Genomic DNA, 19,121 nt, shown 5'->3' on the forward strand with positions numbered 1-19,121 from the left:
GAAATCTTTGATCCAAACAATAAGATGTTTTATCATCTCTCTAATTTCATTCCAAAAGCAGATCATTGTTCAAGCATTTGATTAATGAAGCGGGGCGCTCAGTTACTCATGCTCACCCAGCTCTCATCAACAGTGATGTCTCATGTGGGTTTGGAGTCTGTTTTTAATTGAGATGTGAGCTCTGAAATAGTATCAGGAGAGAATGAGCCAGCCCACAAAAACAGCAAATCATAAACGAACACAGGACTCTAAGCTAGACTGGTAATTAGTGGCTATTGGGCTTCAAATGAGGGCAATATCTGATACACTCATGCATTGCCTCTCTGTTGTGGCAAACCAAAACTTAAAGCAATTTGCGCACAGCACATGTTCCTCCGAGCACAGTACATGCATAGTCTACACGCAATACATGTCTGTCTGAATGTCTGTCTGAGTAGTAACAAGAGAGTTGTCGCGCTTTCACTCACGCTGTGCATATAATTGTTCTTCCTTTATTCTACACAAAGTCTTTTCAGACTCCAGTGCCTCTTCATTAGTCCATCTCTCACCAGGTGCTCACTCAAATCGTTTTGTGCGTGCAAAGTGGCTCAGTATGCGTTTTCATAGACTAGTGCTATAGTTGCTGTAGACATTTTTAAATGCAAGTGTAAGACATAACTGTTTAGAACTGTTATTTGACTTCTCTTATTTTCTTATTTTCTTATTTTAAGTTTCTCGTACTTTATTTTATTGTTTGCACTATATATATATTTATCTGTTTTTTTATTTTATCTGTGTTTTAAATTGTTATTGTCTTTATTTTTATGTATTCTTAACTGTATTTTATTTAGATTTTATTCATTTTAATATGAAGCGCATTGCATTGCATTTGCTTGAACGAAATGTGCCTTGTAAATAAAGCATGATTGGTTGATTGATTTCTTTCGGCCACATCATGTCCTCTCTGTTCCTCAGACTCCAGCCAGCACCTCTCCTCTCCCCCAGTGGGAGGACGTGGACCTGGAGGAGCAGCAACTGAGACAGAAGCTGGATGAGATGACGGGCAACATCAGCGACCACGACCTGACTTCTGATGAGGATGAACCCAACGGGCCGATCTCCCCCCGAGAGACCCCAGGATGGAGGAGCGCAGAGTGGGAGGGCAGCATGACCAAACCTCCGTCCAGACCCACGTCCAGAACAGGCGTCCTGGTCTCCTCGCCCGTCGAGAAGCAGCATACGCAAACCGGATCTGAGAAGGTAGAGGTCTATGTGTCCATCTCTTTTTATGTTTTTATTGAAGCTCAAATGATAATCACAACTTCACGTTACATTTTGTTCGCTTCAGATCTGTTTAAGTGTATAAACATGTTTAACAAAACAAACTTACAGACAGACAGCCCACTTAACATAAAGATATTAAATGACAAAGAAAAAAAGGGGGAGTGGGAAATCTCAATAAACCCTTGCCCTCCCCTGCCACCCAGCCTTGTCCTTCCTTTTAAGAGCTACCACATAAAGAGTTATGACTACTGCTGGTCTGTAACCCCTTCCAAAAAGGAGATGGAGGACCAAACCTTTTTTTTCAAAGCTGAAGCAGGGTATACTTTGTCATTATAAGACCATAGTCAATGAACTGTTGTTGTGGTGCAGTCAGTTTGCCCACTGCTTCAGATATACAGAGTATAATCAGCATGGGATCTGTCTGTAGTGTAGTGTCTACTATTCTAGAAAATATTCTGAAAATGTCCTCCCAATATGTCTCCAGCTTAAGACAGAGAACAAAACTATGTAGTATTGTACCTTCAGTAGACTTACATTTATTGCATTGTGGAGAAAGATTAGGAAAGATACAGCATTGAAGTATAGTCTATCAATTGGATGAGCAGAATCTATTATAGGCCTACTGAAAACAAGAACACAGGAAAATTGTGTCCTATACTCTGATGATGGTATATTCTGATTGGACCAGTTCAACGCACAAGCATGCATTGTTGGACTGACACTTGAATGTATTTGCTAACATGCCAGCAAGTTTCTCAGAAACATCTATACTGCACATCTGCCTTGCTGCACATTCTGTATTGTTGAGAAAAAAAAAAAAAAAGTGCTCTGGCTCATGAAAGGCTTTCCATACCACTTCTTCTGCTGGAATCCAGCTCAAGCACATAGTCATAAATCAAGTCACTGAGGCTTATCGTTTATATTTCCTTAGCAACCATCTCCTCCAGATTTTCTGAAACAGAGAATGGACTAGAAAAATACTTCCTTGTTAGCTGCGCTGCTCAGTTGACTGAGCTGTTTTCACAGGCATTCCCTTCGTTTTAAACCAACAAAGCCAGAGTGCGCTGGTGAAAAATTGGATTCTGTGTCTTTCGTTCACTTTATAGTCAGTAAACAGGATGCACCTTTTTCACAAATGTGAAAGGATTTCACACAAAATATCACGCAGCATTGGTTTGTAGAAGCAGGAAAACATGTTGTATGTGTGGTATATGGTGTGATATTACACCTACAGCATCCCGTATTTATAACCTTATAAGGACCAAAACTGTGATGCTGACGTTACTTGGCAGCCTGACTATTGGGTTTTCACAGTGACTCAAGGGGGCGAAGGTCTAATGGACCCATTTATCTCCCAGCATGCCCTGGTTTCTGTTCTGCCTATCCTCAAACTCAATGGTCTTTTCTGGTTCATTGGCTATAGTAAGCGATGAATGACAACTTGTCAGCTAGTGACACTAGCTGTTCAAATAATAAATATTATGGACTTCATGATGTGTTTTGTTATCAGCAGGATGAAGTTGGTGAAATAGATGTTGGCTCTATTTATTCTTCATTTTCATTTAATTCACGAGGAACCTAAAGGTATGATATCATACTTGTTGGAGGCCTATATGGCTGTCCTTGAAAGCAGTAAAGTCACAATGAAACCGCGATCTTGCTTCCTCAATGTGATGTATTTCCTGTTGAAACACGATATTAAACATGGGACAAAACACAGGAAGGGATCATTCAAAACTGTAAACCAATGGGAGATCAGTTAGGGAGAGAAAGGCAGTTTTATTTGATGGGTGGGATTGTTCAAAAATCTATGATGTTTTATTGGTTGGAATTTTTATGTTGCCTCCTGGTACACAATGAAGTCACAACTAAAGATTTTTTTGTTTTCCAGGAATTAAAAGTAATGAGATTTGTTTTGTATTTTATTGTCATAAACTGTCGGTAGGTGTATAGTATGATAGTTTACAAGACTAAGAGTCTAACAGCCCCACGACGTTGAATTTTGTGGAAGCGTCTCTGCCGGGAATCGAACTCCGGTCTCCCGCTTGAGAGTCTCTCTGCGGGCCATGTGACCCATTCACTCAATGTATAGGTATCAGTTACTTGTGTTCAATCAAGTGTCTTTGATCACATTTGGATCTGAATGTAGAATTCACTTACACTTACATTTCTCTGATAGGAAAGCTGTTCAGCAGAAAGCCTGGAGAGGAAGTGTCACCCCCTTGAGGAAGGATCCAATTCAAGCTTCAGAGGCTCAACAGCCTTACTGTTCGAGCTGGAAGACAAAGTCGCTCAGGCAGCTGCCAATGTCCAAAACGCCCAGAGTGAGGTAAGAAATAACCAGCAGCTGGGTTAGGCTAAGTTAGGATTGTAGATGTGTTTTGAAGAGACAAAAGTGTGCAGATCCATCCTGATCCTTCCCTTCCTCTCTCAAGGTCTCCTACATAGAGAACAGGATTGCTGCCCTGAGCGCTGCTGGCATGTCAGTGGATAAAAGCAGGAGGAAGGTAACATCACAATTCAATTCAAATTACATTTTTATTGTCAATCATCTAGACAAGAGCCAGTTTACAAGGCTAGAGATGAATAGTGATTTCACTACAAACATCAATATAAATCTCCATTAATGCAGCATAAAAAAAAAAAAAGATGCTTATTAAATAGCTGGTGTTACTATATGATGATCTCATGGAATACCCAAAACTTCAACACATGCATTTTGGGCAGGGCAACAGATGTGTGCAGCTGTTCATTCTGTGCATACGCCTGTTAAAGTCCAATGCATTTAACCAGTTTAGTCCTGTATACATGTTATATAATATAAAAAAAAGAAAGCTTTCAAATACAATCGAACACGTGCAGTTTGTAGTTTTAGTTATATAAGTGGAGCTGCTCTGGAGGCAGAAATAATCTCATTGGTTGAGTGAACGACTTGATTTGGCGTTCTTGGATTTGATCATCAGCTCATTGTTCTTTGGCTCCACCCATAGAGGTGTAAATCATCCAATAAGATTATTTTTGCCTCCAGAGCAGCTCTGCCTCCAAGAAATGTTTGTATAACTGAAACTTCAATCTGCCAAATTTGCAGATAGTCCATAATACGTCACTGACACATCATCATATTTTATGTTTTGCCTCTCTGTTTTTCTCCCACTTGTCTTCTAGTCTGCGATCCCGATCCCATCAAGGAGACTCTCCCACAACTTTCCCACAAGTAAGAAAAGACACTGCTGCCCCTGAGCTGTGTCCCCAGGGCGCCTGACTGACTCAAACAGTTTAACCTTGTTAACCTCAAGGAACATGAGGATCTAGTCTGTGGGATTAGTCAAAGGAACGATTGCATTACGGGTTTAATTTCCCCTGCAGGATACCACTTTGGAGCAGAAGTGATGACTAAATGCTTTACAAACAGAATTCCCCACTCAGACTTTCCCAGCAACCTTATTGTCACTATCTAATTTAATAAGCTACCACTGCCACCAAACAGGATATGGACAGTCCAATGTTGATACGCAACTAACTATCAGGTGACAAAAAGCTGATGTTCAACAAAGTGTCACTTGTCTATTTGGTGCATCTCTACAGACTATGTGACCCCAACTTTGACCTTAGCCTAACCCCAACCCAGACTTTAACCTAACCCCTTTTTTAAACGTAAACCTATTTCTAACATTAACCCCAGCCTGAACATTAACTCACGCCCAGACATTGAATATCTATAGACTACTTTTCACACAATTATGAGTATCACTTGAAACTCAGAAGACATTTTAGTGACGCGTTATAGTCACTTGATGGGAAATTGAGTATCATCTTGGAGATTAATTAAAACGCACCAATATTAATGAGGTCTAACATTTTGACAGCAACACTGTCTTCATCAGGGTATAAAGCAAGATGGTAGACCAAGTACATGGTACTAGCACCTGTGTTCCAGTGATTATCGACAGAGACATCTTTCTTTATACCCTGACGAAGATAACATGCTGTCGAAACTGTTTTTTTAATGTTTAAGACAATAAAGAATTCTGCATTCTGCATCAACATTGGACTATCCAAATAAAGTGTGACCCAAAATTCCACAAGGAATTGCAATCAAATGGCTCAAATGGCTAGAAAGTGGATGTGCAATGTAGCTGTTGTATGTTTCCAGGCCAGGTGGACAGGTTTGTGAGGAACTCCCTGTACAGGGGCTCCCTGACTCAGAGGAACCCAGTGGCCAAGCCCAAGACCGGGGCAACCTGTGCGGTACGACCCCCTCCTGCGGTTCTGGGTGCTGGGTGCTGGGTGCTAGGTGCTTGGTGCTGGGTGCTGGGTGCTGGGTGCTGGGCTGAAGAGTTTACTTCCAAAATGATATATCCACTATTTGGAAAAAGGGCAGCCTACTCTGATAAAAAAAAAAGGTAATAATAGCACAAAATGAAAACAAATGATGTTAGTTTTACTTAAGTCCTTGGTCGAAATGTGGTAACACTCTAACTGATAGGATGCTCTCTATTTTAAGGATATTGAATGTTGAACTTCAGGTAATAAAATGGGTATAGTTTTGGAAATGAACTCAATTCCCAGTAGGACTGGGCTTGGACTTCCTTTACTGGTGGATGATCTGGTGGTTGGTGTCCAGTCAGACTTGGTGGTGTTTCTAACTCTTCTAATGAAATGGGGGGGGGGGGGGGGGGGGGGGGACTATGAATCATCCCCAGTCCATCCATCAACCCATTTGTCCATCCATCTGTCACGTACAATATCTTGGACGCCACTGATTGGATTTTGATGAAACTTCGGGGAAGAATGTGCGTCATTGCTCCATTCTGGCATGTTACACTGATTGGCCTAAGGAGGGCGCTACAACATTTGTGTAATTGTCTGTGCGTCTCGCAGAATATATTGGACATTGCTGATTGGATATTTACAAAACTGAGAGGAATAATGCATTTCATTGTTCTGTTTTGGTATTTTCAAAATTGCACTGATTAGCCTATGGAAGATTGGGGATGACATGTTTACTGTTTACTGTTTTTTTTGGGGAATCTATAATGTGGCTCAAACTGATATGCTGTGCGCTTCTTGCATAGCTGATATGCTCAACATCACCCAGTTATTCAAGCTAATGTTACATTTTCTCTGCTCTAGTTCACAATCTAAAGGGCTTTTTTTCATACCTGGAAGAGGCTAATGGCTTGCCTTGAACCTAAGAACTGAATCAGTCCATAGGTTCTGTCCTAACATTTTCTTTTGTGGATGAAGCATTGTGGCTATATCAGTATGTGCGTGTAGGCTTCTCTTTCTTTTGTGCCACAATAATAAAAGACAGAATGCATGGAGGCTGCAAAGAGAATTGATAACATATAAAGAATGAAAGGGATGAGGCAAGAGAATAATGAGAGGGAAGAAAATATATAGTTGTTTACTGTGATTTTAAATATCCCAATGTGTTTCCTATTTCTAAGGATTTAAAACACATGTGCTTGCATCACATAGATTTGTCTGGAGGGTGTTATTGGTAAAGGGCTCGATCTTTAGATTGCCAACATTATGATTATAATACTATAAGTTGAGGCAGATTTTGGAAAACAACCAAGCAATATACTTCTCACCTGCACCATACAGTGAGGCATTGTTAAAGAGGAAACTAATGAATGTGATGGCATTCCTTCAACCTGCACACTGGAGCCAATGTCGAATATGAATTTTGTTTTATTGCAGCAGTTCTTAAACGTTTTCAGCCTGAGAGCCAAATTTGATAAAATTAGTCTTGTCCTGGGACTCAGACCCGGTCCCTAGTGAAAACACTCTAGTAGTCTTGGTTTGGGCACAAGCCATGAAGAAACACTGTTCTATGGGAACTGTTGGGAGAATCAAAGTCAAGATGCAAGACTCTTTCATCTCTCTTTCATCATAGATATTTTCTATTCTATAATCTATTCACCCTCCGTAGAAATTCCTACATTGCACTTAAACGCACAACAGTGTTTTCAAATAAAATGATCATAAAATTGTCCGAAATGTATTGATTTAACGTTGATTTTCCCTTTAACTTCCCTTGAATGTCTCATGGATTTCTCATGAACTTTCTACGTTTAAGAATTTCTCTTCTTCAGCCTGACTAATAATAGCCTCAAATTTCAAATGCTGCATAATCATCAACAATCATAGACCTGTTCCTGTTTTCAATCATGTGTTTCAATTGCTATCAATCTGTCATTCCCGTGATTTCATTAATCCAATCAATGCATGAATTAACTGATCACTCAATTAGTCAAACAGCCAATCACTGTCTGTTTCTGTCTGTCTGTCTGTCTCCTCTCTCCCTCTCTCTCTCTCTCTCTCTCTGCAGAAACCAGTAATGGCACAGGGCCCATGAGGAGGAGGCTGAGCATTATGTGAAGATCTTGCCTTCTCTTTGTGTCAAGAATTTGTGAATTTATTTTAATTTATATATCGCCTGCTGGAGCAGTAGAGCCCACTTGCTGTGCATTTACGTAATAACCGCTTTCCTGACATGGTCTGATCCCAGTTAAAGAGTTTCCAATTTAGTCTGAGATTTTCAGCACCCATCAACCTGTTTGGGAGTGGTTTAATATATGTCAAGGCAATTGTCTTTTTGATGTTATCATGTTATTTTACTCAGTCAGGCATACTATATCTCTGCGTGAGCTACAGATTAAGGTACCGATATGATTTTCAGATACAATCCTTTTTCTTTAAATCTTAGATGTGGGTAGATGCGCACAGTAAGATGTGTGAACGCTTTGAAGATAGAAAATAAGCTTTTACCATGGCAATATGAAATAGAGACTTGCTTGTTCCAATGTTAACAGACAGTACAAGTGAAAACACAACTTTTTCAGCTTCAAATCTGCACCTGCTAGGTTTCTTTAGCTGTTATATTGAGTCAGAAACTGAACAGAAACAAAAACAGAAACTGTCCAAGTTTGAAACAGTTTGCCATGTTTTAACTTAATTAATTTCTTAATTAGGGATTGGTTCTGTAAAATAGAAGAAAGTTGATATGATTGTAAAATTTTAATGACATGATAGCAGCAAGCCTTTAAAGTAACTGGTTACTTTAAAGTATACGCACTAGAATGAAGAACAGCAATAGAGAATACAGATATTATCATGCTTATATTTATGACATAATATTAAAAAGGTATTTCTATTATAGTGTATATTATGCTTTTCTATATATTTATGCCAATAGGATCTGTAAAGAAATATATCTTTTTACTTTACCTTTTTGAATATAATCAATAGTTTTGTAATAACAAATTGCACCTTAGCATGGATATAGTGGCATACTAGCAAATTGAAAATGGAAATGTTCCTGAAATTGGGATTTATGGATCATTCTCCAAGCTGATAACGTTTCTGTCCAAAATCTAGAGTTTGACATGTTTTACTTTGTTTTCCATCAAGATGCAGCCATGTAGGATTTTGAAGACCCCAACTGAAACATTAGACCAACAAGCAAAAAATAGTGAAATCAATAACGTTTTTGTAATAACACAAGAATGCAAACAGAAACAGAGGCAGGAACTATTTATCTTTTTATCGCCGTTGTATTCAATTGATTCTAACAGTGATTATCTGAGATTTCATGAGGCAAAATTATGATGTACACTCGCCGAGCACTTTATTAGGAACACCTTACTAATACTGGGTAGGTATCAGGTTTTTTGTTTTTCGCACCATTCTGTGTAAACTCTAGAGACTGTTGTCCCAGAAAATCCCAGGAGATCAGCAATTTCAGAAATACTCAAACCAGCCCATCTGGCACCAACAACCACGCCACGGTCAAAGTCACTGAGATCACATTTTTTCCCCATTCTGATGCTTGATTTGAACATGAACTGAAGCTGCTGACCTGTATCTGTATGATCTTATGCATTGCACTGCTGCCACATGATTGGCTGAATGGATAATTGCATGAATAAGCAGGTGTACAGGTGTTCCTAATAAAGTGCTCGGTGAGTGTATATTATGCTTTATATGATGATATACAAATCATCTACATTTTAGCTTGAATGTGATTTAATGATTTGCATGAATGTTTTGATTAATATATTTATTAAATGTTCTGTTTTCTGTTTTATTGTTTGTACAACCTGCAATTTTAATCAACCATGTGAGATATGTTACTGAGAGAAAACACCCACTCCACCGGCAGCACAGAGGTCTTCGTTAAGTATTTCCTTAATCACCAGTGGACAGATTGCTTCAAGCCTCTTCAACCATAATGTCATTCTAATTATTGTCTGATTAGTCTATTAGTCTAATTCTAATTATGCAATACCAAGTAACACCTTTGTCTCATTATTTTCATTAAATTGTTTACAAACTAAACAGATATGGTTGTTTTATCTTTTTTTTTTTTTTTACCATTTAGCCACTAATGCAGTAAATGTAACGCCACAACAGCCTTTTCATCTACAGTTCCCCCACAAAGGGGGGGGGGGGGGTTGCTTCCCAGGCTATTTCCGCCAGACAATTCATGAAATGTACAGTGCAGAGAGGGTACTTCAACATGGACAAAGAATAAAATATCTGCACCATTTTCATATTAATAACCTCTATTTTGCTTCTTTCTATCACTGTAGAACACAAAAGTGATCCAACCTATATCGAGTTAATTTGCTGTTCTAAACGCCCCGTGTCTGGTAAAATGAGAATCTCACAGATTGCCACTTTAAAGTTATATATTCTTCATTACACGGCATCATTTTCCAACTCATGTCAGCTCACACACACAGTGGGTAGCCCCATAAGCCCCATAACCCTCATTGTACAGAAGATATAAGGGAGGCTTAGTCACATAGATGTACCTGGGATGCAGGCTTTGCGTTTTGTAATGAAATCCTGCATGAGTGACATGGCCTGCAGTCTCAGAATAGATATGACTACAATGGTGTCAATGTAGAAGAAGATCCTTCAAAATGTGTGTGTGTGTGTGTGTGTGTGTGTGTGTGTGTGTGTGTGTGTGTGTGTGTGAGAGAGAGAGAGAGAGAGACGGTGACATCAGTATATCAACACATCGGTGCCCCTCCTGCTGGAATATAAAGAGATGGAGGAAATGACTGATGTATTGAGTGACTCCCCTGCACCTCCAACCAACACCCAGAGGCTCCGTCCACCTTACAGTCTATTAGTCTCATTAGCATTTCCCATAGGACTTATAAGAGGCTGTCCATTCACACTAAGAGGGATAAAGCGATCAGCTGTGGTCCAAATCGTCAGTCCTGCACCTGTTTAGCTCCTGCAGCTTCAGTAACAAAGTTTGGTTCCTGAGGCTGCGACTCCGGCATCCTACAGATATTGTTCCTCAGGGTAAGTCTATGCATTTCTTCAATATCTCTGTGGTGATTTTAGTGGTGTAAGTTGCAGAAGTGCTGAAAAAAAGTGCTAAAGTGCAAAAAAAAAAATTGCAATTGTCCTTTTTTGGAATGACAGATTGAAAAAGTTGTGCCTAGTAGTAAAAAGTAATTTGCTACTAAGCACAGTTTAAGTCTCTTCGATGCAATTTTCAAATAGTATTTGCAAATTATTCATAGTCTTTGTTTTCAGCACAGCGTCAGCTAATCACAGAAAAGTATACTAAATTGACTTTCAAACAAATTAAATTTAGTGGCACTTCATGTATGACCCTATGCACCAGGTCTGGTTACTTGTTATTACCTTTACTGTAGTATCAGTGAGACTTGACATGCATAACATTTAGAAAACTCTGTAAGTCACAGTAATTTGCTGTTGTTATTAATATTTGCATTAATATTTGCTGTGGAACTAACTTGACGACATTCAACTTTTTGAATTCAAAATGAAATTTCCTTCTGACTTTTTTGGATCAGAGAGAATAAAGATCAATCCAGCAATTGTTTTTCCCATTGTATTTGTCAACTCTGGTGGTACAGTACTGTACTAACTGCATTTGATATTTGACACTATGTTATGTTTAGATGTTGTTTATGAGATTCATTACATGTATCAAACATGATACATCCTCTTTTTGTTCTGGTTCCAGGTAGTCTTCAGTTGGAGCTGTAATGAGGGCGTGTTCAGTGCTCTGTGCCCTGCTGCTACTGCTGAGTCGAGTCCTATGTAAACCACACAGAGGAGGCGCCATGGACATCAGAAGTAATAGATCCCAAACTGGTAACCCATTTTATCCCAATCCTGATTTTCTTATTTTTTAAAAACAGATTTTTTTTGTTCAGCTGTTATTTCTACTTAGCTAATCTTTATTATTGTTGATATACAAATTTTCTACTCCTGAACACTGTTGTTGTGACCCTTGCAGTCATTATTGCTTGTAATCTTGGTGATACAGGAATTTAAGCTAATTCTACTGTTGCAAATTACTCTAAATAAGAGCCCGCTAAATGTCTTAAATTATTTTTTGGTCATGACTAAAGCTGCAGCCATGGTTGGTACAATTCAGCTACTCCATAAGAAACTCATACATTATAAAAATCTGTTCTGTACTGTTATTGCATTGCATTGAGTTTTCTTTCTTTTCCTTCATGTTTCTTCATGTTTCCTCTTCATTCTTCATCATCTGTGTCGTTCAGATCCAGACATCAATGCCTCCTGGTACACAGGCAGAGGGATCCGACCGGTGGGGCGGTTTGGTCGAAAAGTAACGAGGAGGAATGGGCATCCGGCCTTCATCACACCCAGAGTCTGCAGTCCAACAGCTGCGTTACAGCCGTGGCCATACCCCCAGAAGATTCCCTAGTGTTTCCTTGAGTTTTCCCTTCCCTGTGTTCCCAGTGCTCCCCTGTCTGTCTCTCTCTCTCTGTCTATGTTTTGTTTGTGTGTGTATTGGCGTGGGCGTGGTCTCCCTTCCTCGTTCTCCTGGCTCCCAGCTCTGCTCATCCTGCACACCTGTCTGCAATCGACTCATCACCTCTCCCAGTCTGCTCACCTGCCTCTCATCAGCTCATCTACCTGCAGTATATCTACCCCGGCTCTTCAACCATTCTTCGCCAGATTGTTGTTTCAACCACAGTGGTAGTTACGCTTCAAGGCCAAATCTAGTTTAAACTCCCAGGGACTTTGTTTATTTGTGTTTCCTGTGTCTAACCAGTCTCTCTTGTGTCCCAGGACCATCACCCGCCTGCCTGTCTTCCTGCTTGTCTCCCTGCCTGCCCGCCACGCTTCCCCTCATCCCACGCTCACGCCAAGCCCCGCTCCTCCTCACCATCACTCCCCCTTGCTGCCACCGGATTCCCGTTCCCTGCCATCAGCCCCTCATCCGGATCCTCCTTTACAATAAAACTGTTTTCCTTACCAACACCACCGTGTCCTGTGTTTGGGTCCCTGCTGTGTTCGTAACAAGCTGACAGTGAAGACCGGGTCACATAATGATGATGCTGTGACAGTTCATTTTGTTCCCTTTTTCTTTTCACCAACTTTAACATTTGTTTTGTTAATACTTTTTTTTTTTTTTTTTTTTTTACTTTATTCAGATTTATTTTGATCAGTTAGGAATGTTTTCTAACATTGTATGAGTTATTCATTTATTTTTTTTATGATATTGTCAAATTTTTAGGTATGTCTTGTGTGTTGCTTTTCTTTGATAAAATGTTACATGTAAAGATTGCGTGTATTTTAAAGGGGTCAGAAATATGTAGATTATATGGATGAGTAATCAGAAAAATCCTATGACTTAGTCGACTTATAATTTATTAAGTTGAGGCCAGCCCTACTGTATATACTAATTAAATACATCTACATTCAAAATTAAAGTCTAATATTGCAATGTTATGTGTGTTACTGCTTTGTCCTTTTGAATGGCCATTGTTTTTTTTTTAATACAGTAACATTTAGTTTTAAGCAAATGTTTTTTTGGGGGGTTTTTTACCTTCCAATCAGTTTGTACACCGAACACTGAAACTCAAGTTACATCACTACATACTGTAGCCTGTATGCAGCAAAAAGGACTTTTCATTTGAAGCTTTAGAGTTTCATCACTGTAGAGTTTAAGTAGTTTAGACTAATAGACTTCAGTTCAGCCATTTTGTTTCAAATGAATAAAAGATTAGAGTAAATAAAAGATTGAGTAAGATCACTCAACATCTGCAAAAACTGAAGCGGTGGACCTGGGGGTGGCTTCACTATCTTTTATATTCATAAGATTTATTTACTCCTAATTACAACCAAGCCTGTTTTTTTATGGCATTTCATCTAAACAGCATGAAGTGTTTCCTTGATTCTGTGAAGCTTCTTAACCAAATGAGGACCAGCAGTCCCTCTGGCCCAACAGAAGCTTGGTTTCAATCAGCAGTCTAAAGCCCCTTTTTATTTGCAATTCATCAGCCAAGGTCTCAGCAGTGTTTTAAATCAGTGAGCAGTAAAAAAAAGAGTACAAACTTGGAAGCGTCCAGCAGAGAAAAAGCGCTTGTGTGTATTGAGAAGACACAAGAGAATATGATAGAATAAACAATAGGAAGATATAGAGGCATGCAGATAGAAAGTGACTGGACCGCAGGGGAGACAAGTCACTTCGAGGGGGCCGAGTGCAAACATTTAGAGAGAGACTGGCACGGCATACGATACATGATGTGAGCAGAGGGTCTTTAGGTTGAAGATGTTTATTTGTGTGATTTATGGTTGTCGTTTTCCTCCATGGTGCATCCATTTCAATGCCAAAATCAAGTCAGAAATAAGCACAGCAGTTTCTTTTCCAACACATGTTGCAAATACGAAGGTTTCATTGCAAAATCTTGTATAACCTTTTAGGAAAATATTGTTACCTAATGTTCATTGCTCAATTTTTTTTAAAACACAGTTGATAACTACCTTCTATTTTGTAAGTAAAGGGTTCAGACTACTAGTAATTTCAATGACATTCAGTTAGTTTTACTTACACTAACTAGTTAGTTCAATTATTATGTCTTGATGATTAGGTGTCACATGTTTAAAATGGTTGGAATAAAACGCTTCATATTCACAGACATACACATACACACATGCATGCCACAACAACACTTCTTGCTATAAGAAATATTTACAGTAGAATGCATGCAGACTGGGGTTTTAGTTAGACAGGTTTATTAGAGGCAGATTTACTCTGGAGGTAGAAATAATCTGAAACCTCAGTGGGCGTGTAAAAGCCCCAAAACATAATAATTGACCTTAATGCAATAACTGCCTATAATGTAATAAAATCAAATGTGATAAAGCCCGTAACATAATACAAAACCAATAAAATAATAAAATCTTAAACTTGTAACCTAATAGCATTTTTGCCCATAATGTAATAACTTGTTACTTTATCGACCATTTCCCTCAGAAAAATTGGATCACATTAATCACATTACCTGCATTTCAATATAATATTTTATGACTATGTGGGGATCTTAAACACAAACTTTGGACACAATTAAATTTAGTTTATAATCAGTGTACACAGTGTACTTCTGAATCATGTAATTTAACTTGCTAACTTGTGATTTGAAAACTGTAGTTTTTGGCTCCGCCCACTGAGGTTTAACTCAACCAATGAGACTGTGCCTGCTTCCAGAGCAGCTCTGCCTCTAAGTAATGTCTGTATAACTAAAAGACCAATTTGCAGAATGCACCTTATTATAGTCTCATATACTGGAAATACATCCAAAATTTAGATTGTCACAATTTTTCATCACATTTTTTCTATCTTTGACAGGAACTCTGTTGTGTAAGTGAAGGAATTTGAACAGCCACACTCATCGCTGCTTGCGGTGAAGCTCTGCTGAGTTTGATCGCAGGCTAGTGGCAGCAAGGCAGGAGACAAGGCTGAAGGTAATTGGTATCAGTTCAACATCTGGCATGGACAAAGACCCCTGGAGGTTTACAGCCTGCTGGAGCTCTCCCTAAATCCACTGAGGAAACTCAATCCCACTAGCACTGGATAGGCAACAAGTGGAGTTGTTTTTGACTGGGTTTGATATGTATTTGTTCCAGGAGGCTCCTTTCTCAACTTTAGAGATGTGGATCGGGGAGATAGATAGATAGATAGATAGATAGATAGATAGAAGGACTTCACAGGATTTGTTTTGTCACTCAGCTGCCCTATGAAAAGTTTTTTGAGTAAAAAGACAGCCGCCCTATCAGCCTAAACCACAAATTAGTCAGCGGCGATCAGTTTCCAGTGAAAAAAAGCACAGAAATTAACCGTGCCTATTGAATTCCATTGAGACGGCCAAGTTTACATTTACAAACACCAACAGCTGTTCATAGTCACTGTTGCCCAAGAGCTGCGGACCTCCAACATGGCCGCCAGAGGGAGCGTTACGTCACCTGAACGCCCTCTGTTGACAGAGACAGGGAGGTTAGGGCCCAACTTTGGGGCAGCAGGATGCGAACGGGTTGAAAGTGTCGTTGTGCTGCAGATCCACCAGCGGCGTCTCCTGCCACTCCGCCAGGCCCTCCTGCTGCCCTGTAATACTCTGCTTCACCCTGTGGGCTGGAGCACAGCACGGTTACCATGGGAACCACATAGACACGGGTACACACACAGTTATGATATATCACACAGGACCATGCGGACATTTTGGAGGGCAGAGGCTCAAGCAATAAAATAAAACTGTAAAATACTGTTAACATATAATATTTAACATAAAATACTTAATGAATGCATTGTTGTTTTTATCAAAGCAACTATAGGACAGTATTTCATATTGCCCACTCCAGTTACTCATTTTATACTGAACAAAAATATAAATGCAATATGTAATTTTTTTGTCCAATCTGTAAAGAGTTAGAATACATTTTTTTTCACAAAAAGCTTATTTCTCTCAAATCTTGTGCACCAATTTGTTTACATCCCAGTTAGTGAGCATTTCTCCTTTGTCCAGAATTTCTCTCAATTGAATGATTTTCTTATATGAACTAAGTAAAATCTTTAAAATTGTTGCATGCTGCCTTTATGTTTTTGTTCAGTGTAGATTTATTATGAAGGCGAACATCAGAACCTGTAGTTATAAAACCTTTCAAAGTACATGTACTGATCTGAAACCCCTGATCACTTCACATTCAGTATGATCTTGAAGGATAAACTGACCCTAGATCAGCACTCCTACTCTGAGATGCTTGATAACTACCAGCCCTGGCCTGCATTTGTTCTCTGTGTTTGTATCTGCTGCTCTCTAGTGGTAGAAGGTTGACTTTCTTATTGCAGCTTGTTCAAAACTTACCTATAGCCAGGAGCAGCTCAGTGACTTGATGCCCTGACAGCGCTGATGTCTCCATGAAGAACAAGCCCTTGTCAAGAGCCAGACCATGTCCTTCCTGTGTGGAGACATGGAGAATCTGAGCAGTAATGATGACAGTAGAGTCACACATTAATCTGTCTAATGACTTTGTTTATATGCACTGTATAGGGGTTAGATCAGGAAGTTTATGTTTGTTTCTGTGTGAATGTATATGTCTGTGTATGCATCTGTGTGCGTGTGTGTGTGTGTGTGTGTGTGCGCGTGTGTGTGTGTGTGTACCTGCACTGACACTTGTCGATCTTGAGCCAGATCTCCCTTGTTCCCCACCAGTCCTATGACAGTAGATCCTGGCATGCACTGTTTCTCAAGCTCTTTGAGCCACACCTGGGCTCTGATGAACGTCTCCTAGTCACAGTAAGACACAAGAATACACAGAGGTACATACACATCGGCCAAGATATGCTTTGGATGAGCACACACACACACAGAAACCCAAACATACAGAAAACACAACCTGTTTCTCTATATAATTGTGTGCAATGTGCATGTAGGTTTGGGTTAGGTGCATGCGGGTCAGAGGTGGAAAGTAACTAAGTACATTTACTCAAGTACTGTACTTAAGAACAATTTTGAGGTACTGGCACTTTGAGTATTTCCATTTTGTGAGACTTTATACTTTTACTCCACTACATTTCAGAGGGAAATATTGTACTTTTTACTGCACTACATTTATCTGACAGCTGTAGTTACTAGTTACTTTGCAGAATAAGCCTAACCCTTTTGCATGCAAAACATATGATAAGCTCATAAAATATGATGCATTGTTAGGGTTTAAACTCCCCAACAGTATATGGAGCAGTTAGATCTACAACATTAAAGTACTGGTACCTACAGGTTAACGCTCTGAAAGGGACCATTCTTCAGAACGAGTACTTTTACTTTTGATACTTATGTTTATTTTACTGCTAATACTTCTATACTTTTACTTAAGTAAACCTTTGATTGCAGAACTTTTACTTTTAATTAAGTATTTTTACATTATGGTATTGCTACTTTTACTTAAGTAAAGGATTTGAGTACTTTTTCCATCACTGATGTGGGTTAGAATTATATGTATTGTATTGTATGTGTTTGCACATGTTTATATGTCATTTCCATGTCCATGTCTGTGTGTGTTAGTGTGTTTGCACTGCTTTTACCCGCTTGCTGATGTCATAGACCAGCAGTGCAGCATGGGCTCCTCTGTAGTACAGTGGGGTGACACTGTGGTATTTCTCCTGTCCCGCCGTGTCCCAAATCTCAAAGCGAAAACTGACGTCACTCAGATGCACCACCCGGGTCAGGTAGGCACCTGGGAGGAGGGGGGGGGGGTTGTTCATTAAGCACTGAGTCTTCTGAGCTGGTCCTGTGCAGCTCAGCATATTATTTGTCCACGCAAAGATCATCTTTGTCTTTTGGCTGATCGTAGAATATCTATTAGAAAACTGGACTAGAGGCAGTAGATCAGAAAATACATATGAAATTGCAAATCTAAAGTTTTTTTGGACAATACAAACAACAATGTAAGGATGGAAGTAAGATGGAAATAAAAGAGATCTCCCTGCTACACACTTTCCAGCATTAATAACATAATTTATCCATGATAGCTGAATCATAATATGGCACCATTACCATCCACAGCTCACAGTATTGCGTACTCACAGCCCACAGTAGGTGATGTGTTCCTGAACTCATCCTTGCTAAACCGCAGGGCCAGACTGGACTTCCCCACCCCAGAACTCCCCAGGAGCACCATCTTCACCCGCAGGGTCCGGACTTCTCTCCTCACAGTGTCACTGCGGAGCCGAGCTCCTCCTGGCACGCTTGGGAGCATCAAAAGAAGAAGGTAACTCCCAACAGAGCAAGAGAACTCAGGTGGACCAGACAGAAAAAGTCCAACAAAGTCCCTCGGTCCAAATCTTCTAGTATTTGCCTGTTTAAGGAGTAACAGGTATTCCAGACTGCTCAGAAGAGTTAACAAGTTTCTCTTGTTGTAAGAAGCTCAAGATCAGCTAACAAGGTAACGGTAGTGCTCGCTTCCCATTCTTGTACAGAAAACAAAAGTAACAGATCCAGCCAAAGTCCAGTCTTGACTTGTAAATGGCCAACAACACAAATGCAATTTCACTTCCTTGTTTACACCCCCTGCCAAGCCATAAAACCTTCAAGCAAGCCAATTACAAGTCAGCAATCACATGCACTCTTAACTCCTCTCTCATCAGACCTAATGCTGCTTGTCTGCAAGTGTAAAATCAATTATTTCTTGAGAATGACAAGAGGGAAGGCTGTTTAAGTCGAGCAAACAGAAGGAAAAAGGAGAATATGGGAAAGTTTGGTCTTCACTAAGTTTTATTGGTTCCATTCCTGTTAACAAAGCTATTTTGCTTTGGCTGTTATATGACTGATGAGCAAAAGTCTGAACTGAAGATGTGGTAAAAGTGCAGATAAAAATAAAATGAAGACCACTTCCTTTGCTGACAACTGCAAAATTGTCTCCACTTGGAGATTTTCTGCTGGGTTGTTCATGTTAAAGATAGATAAGACACACAGATATGCTCACAATGACACATCTCTTTTATGGGTGATAAATGCAGTACATACAAAGATACATTTTCCTTACTTTTT

The 19,121-nt window shown here is 39.6% G+C and overlaps 2 protein-coding genes across 2 annotated transcripts in view; one reads left to right on the forward strand and one right to left on the reverse strand.

Annotated features, from left to right (window-relative positions):
- mlphb (melanophilin b) overlaps positions 1-8,225 on the forward strand; it is a 32,882-nt gene extending 24,657 nt beyond the window's left edge. Inside the window, exons 10-15 of the mRNA XM_071542817.1 lie at positions 957-1,239; positions 3,443-3,592; positions 3,699-3,770; positions 4,429-4,477; positions 5,417-5,511; positions 7,601-8,225. Of these exons, the coding sequence (XP_071398918.1) occupies positions 957-1,239; positions 3,443-3,592; positions 3,699-3,770; positions 4,429-4,477; positions 5,417-5,511; positions 7,601-7,627 (676 nt within the window). The 3' untranslated portion in view covers positions 7,628-8,225. The remainder of the gene's footprint in view (positions 1-956; positions 1,240-3,442; positions 3,593-3,698; positions 3,771-4,428; positions 4,478-5,416; positions 5,512-7,600) is intronic.
- A 7,350-nt stretch (positions 8,226-15,575) lies between these two features.
- LOC139664013 (ras-related protein Rab-17-like) lies at positions 15,576-18,330 on the reverse strand. Its single transcript, XM_071542818.1, has 5 exons — positions 18,159-18,330; positions 17,657-17,808; positions 16,737-16,862; positions 16,440-16,533; positions 15,576-15,709 (listed from the first exon to the last, which is right to left on the reverse strand). Exons 1-5 carry the CDS (start codon positions 18,328-18,330, stop codon positions 15,576-15,578), a joined length of 678 nt encoding a protein of 225 aa, XP_071398919.1.
- Positions 18,331-19,121: the final 791 nt, after the last annotated feature.

Source organism: Centroberyx affinis, unplaced genomic scaffold (genome assembly GCF_046629955.1).
Source record: "Centroberyx affinis isolate AG114_WGS23_722 - 3 ecotype Tasmania unplaced genomic scaffold, CSIRO-AGI_Caff_v1 ptg004190l_1, whole genome shotgun sequence".
Classification (NCBI taxonomy): domain Eukaryota; kingdom Metazoa; phylum Chordata; class Actinopteri; order Beryciformes; family Berycidae; genus Centroberyx; species Centroberyx affinis.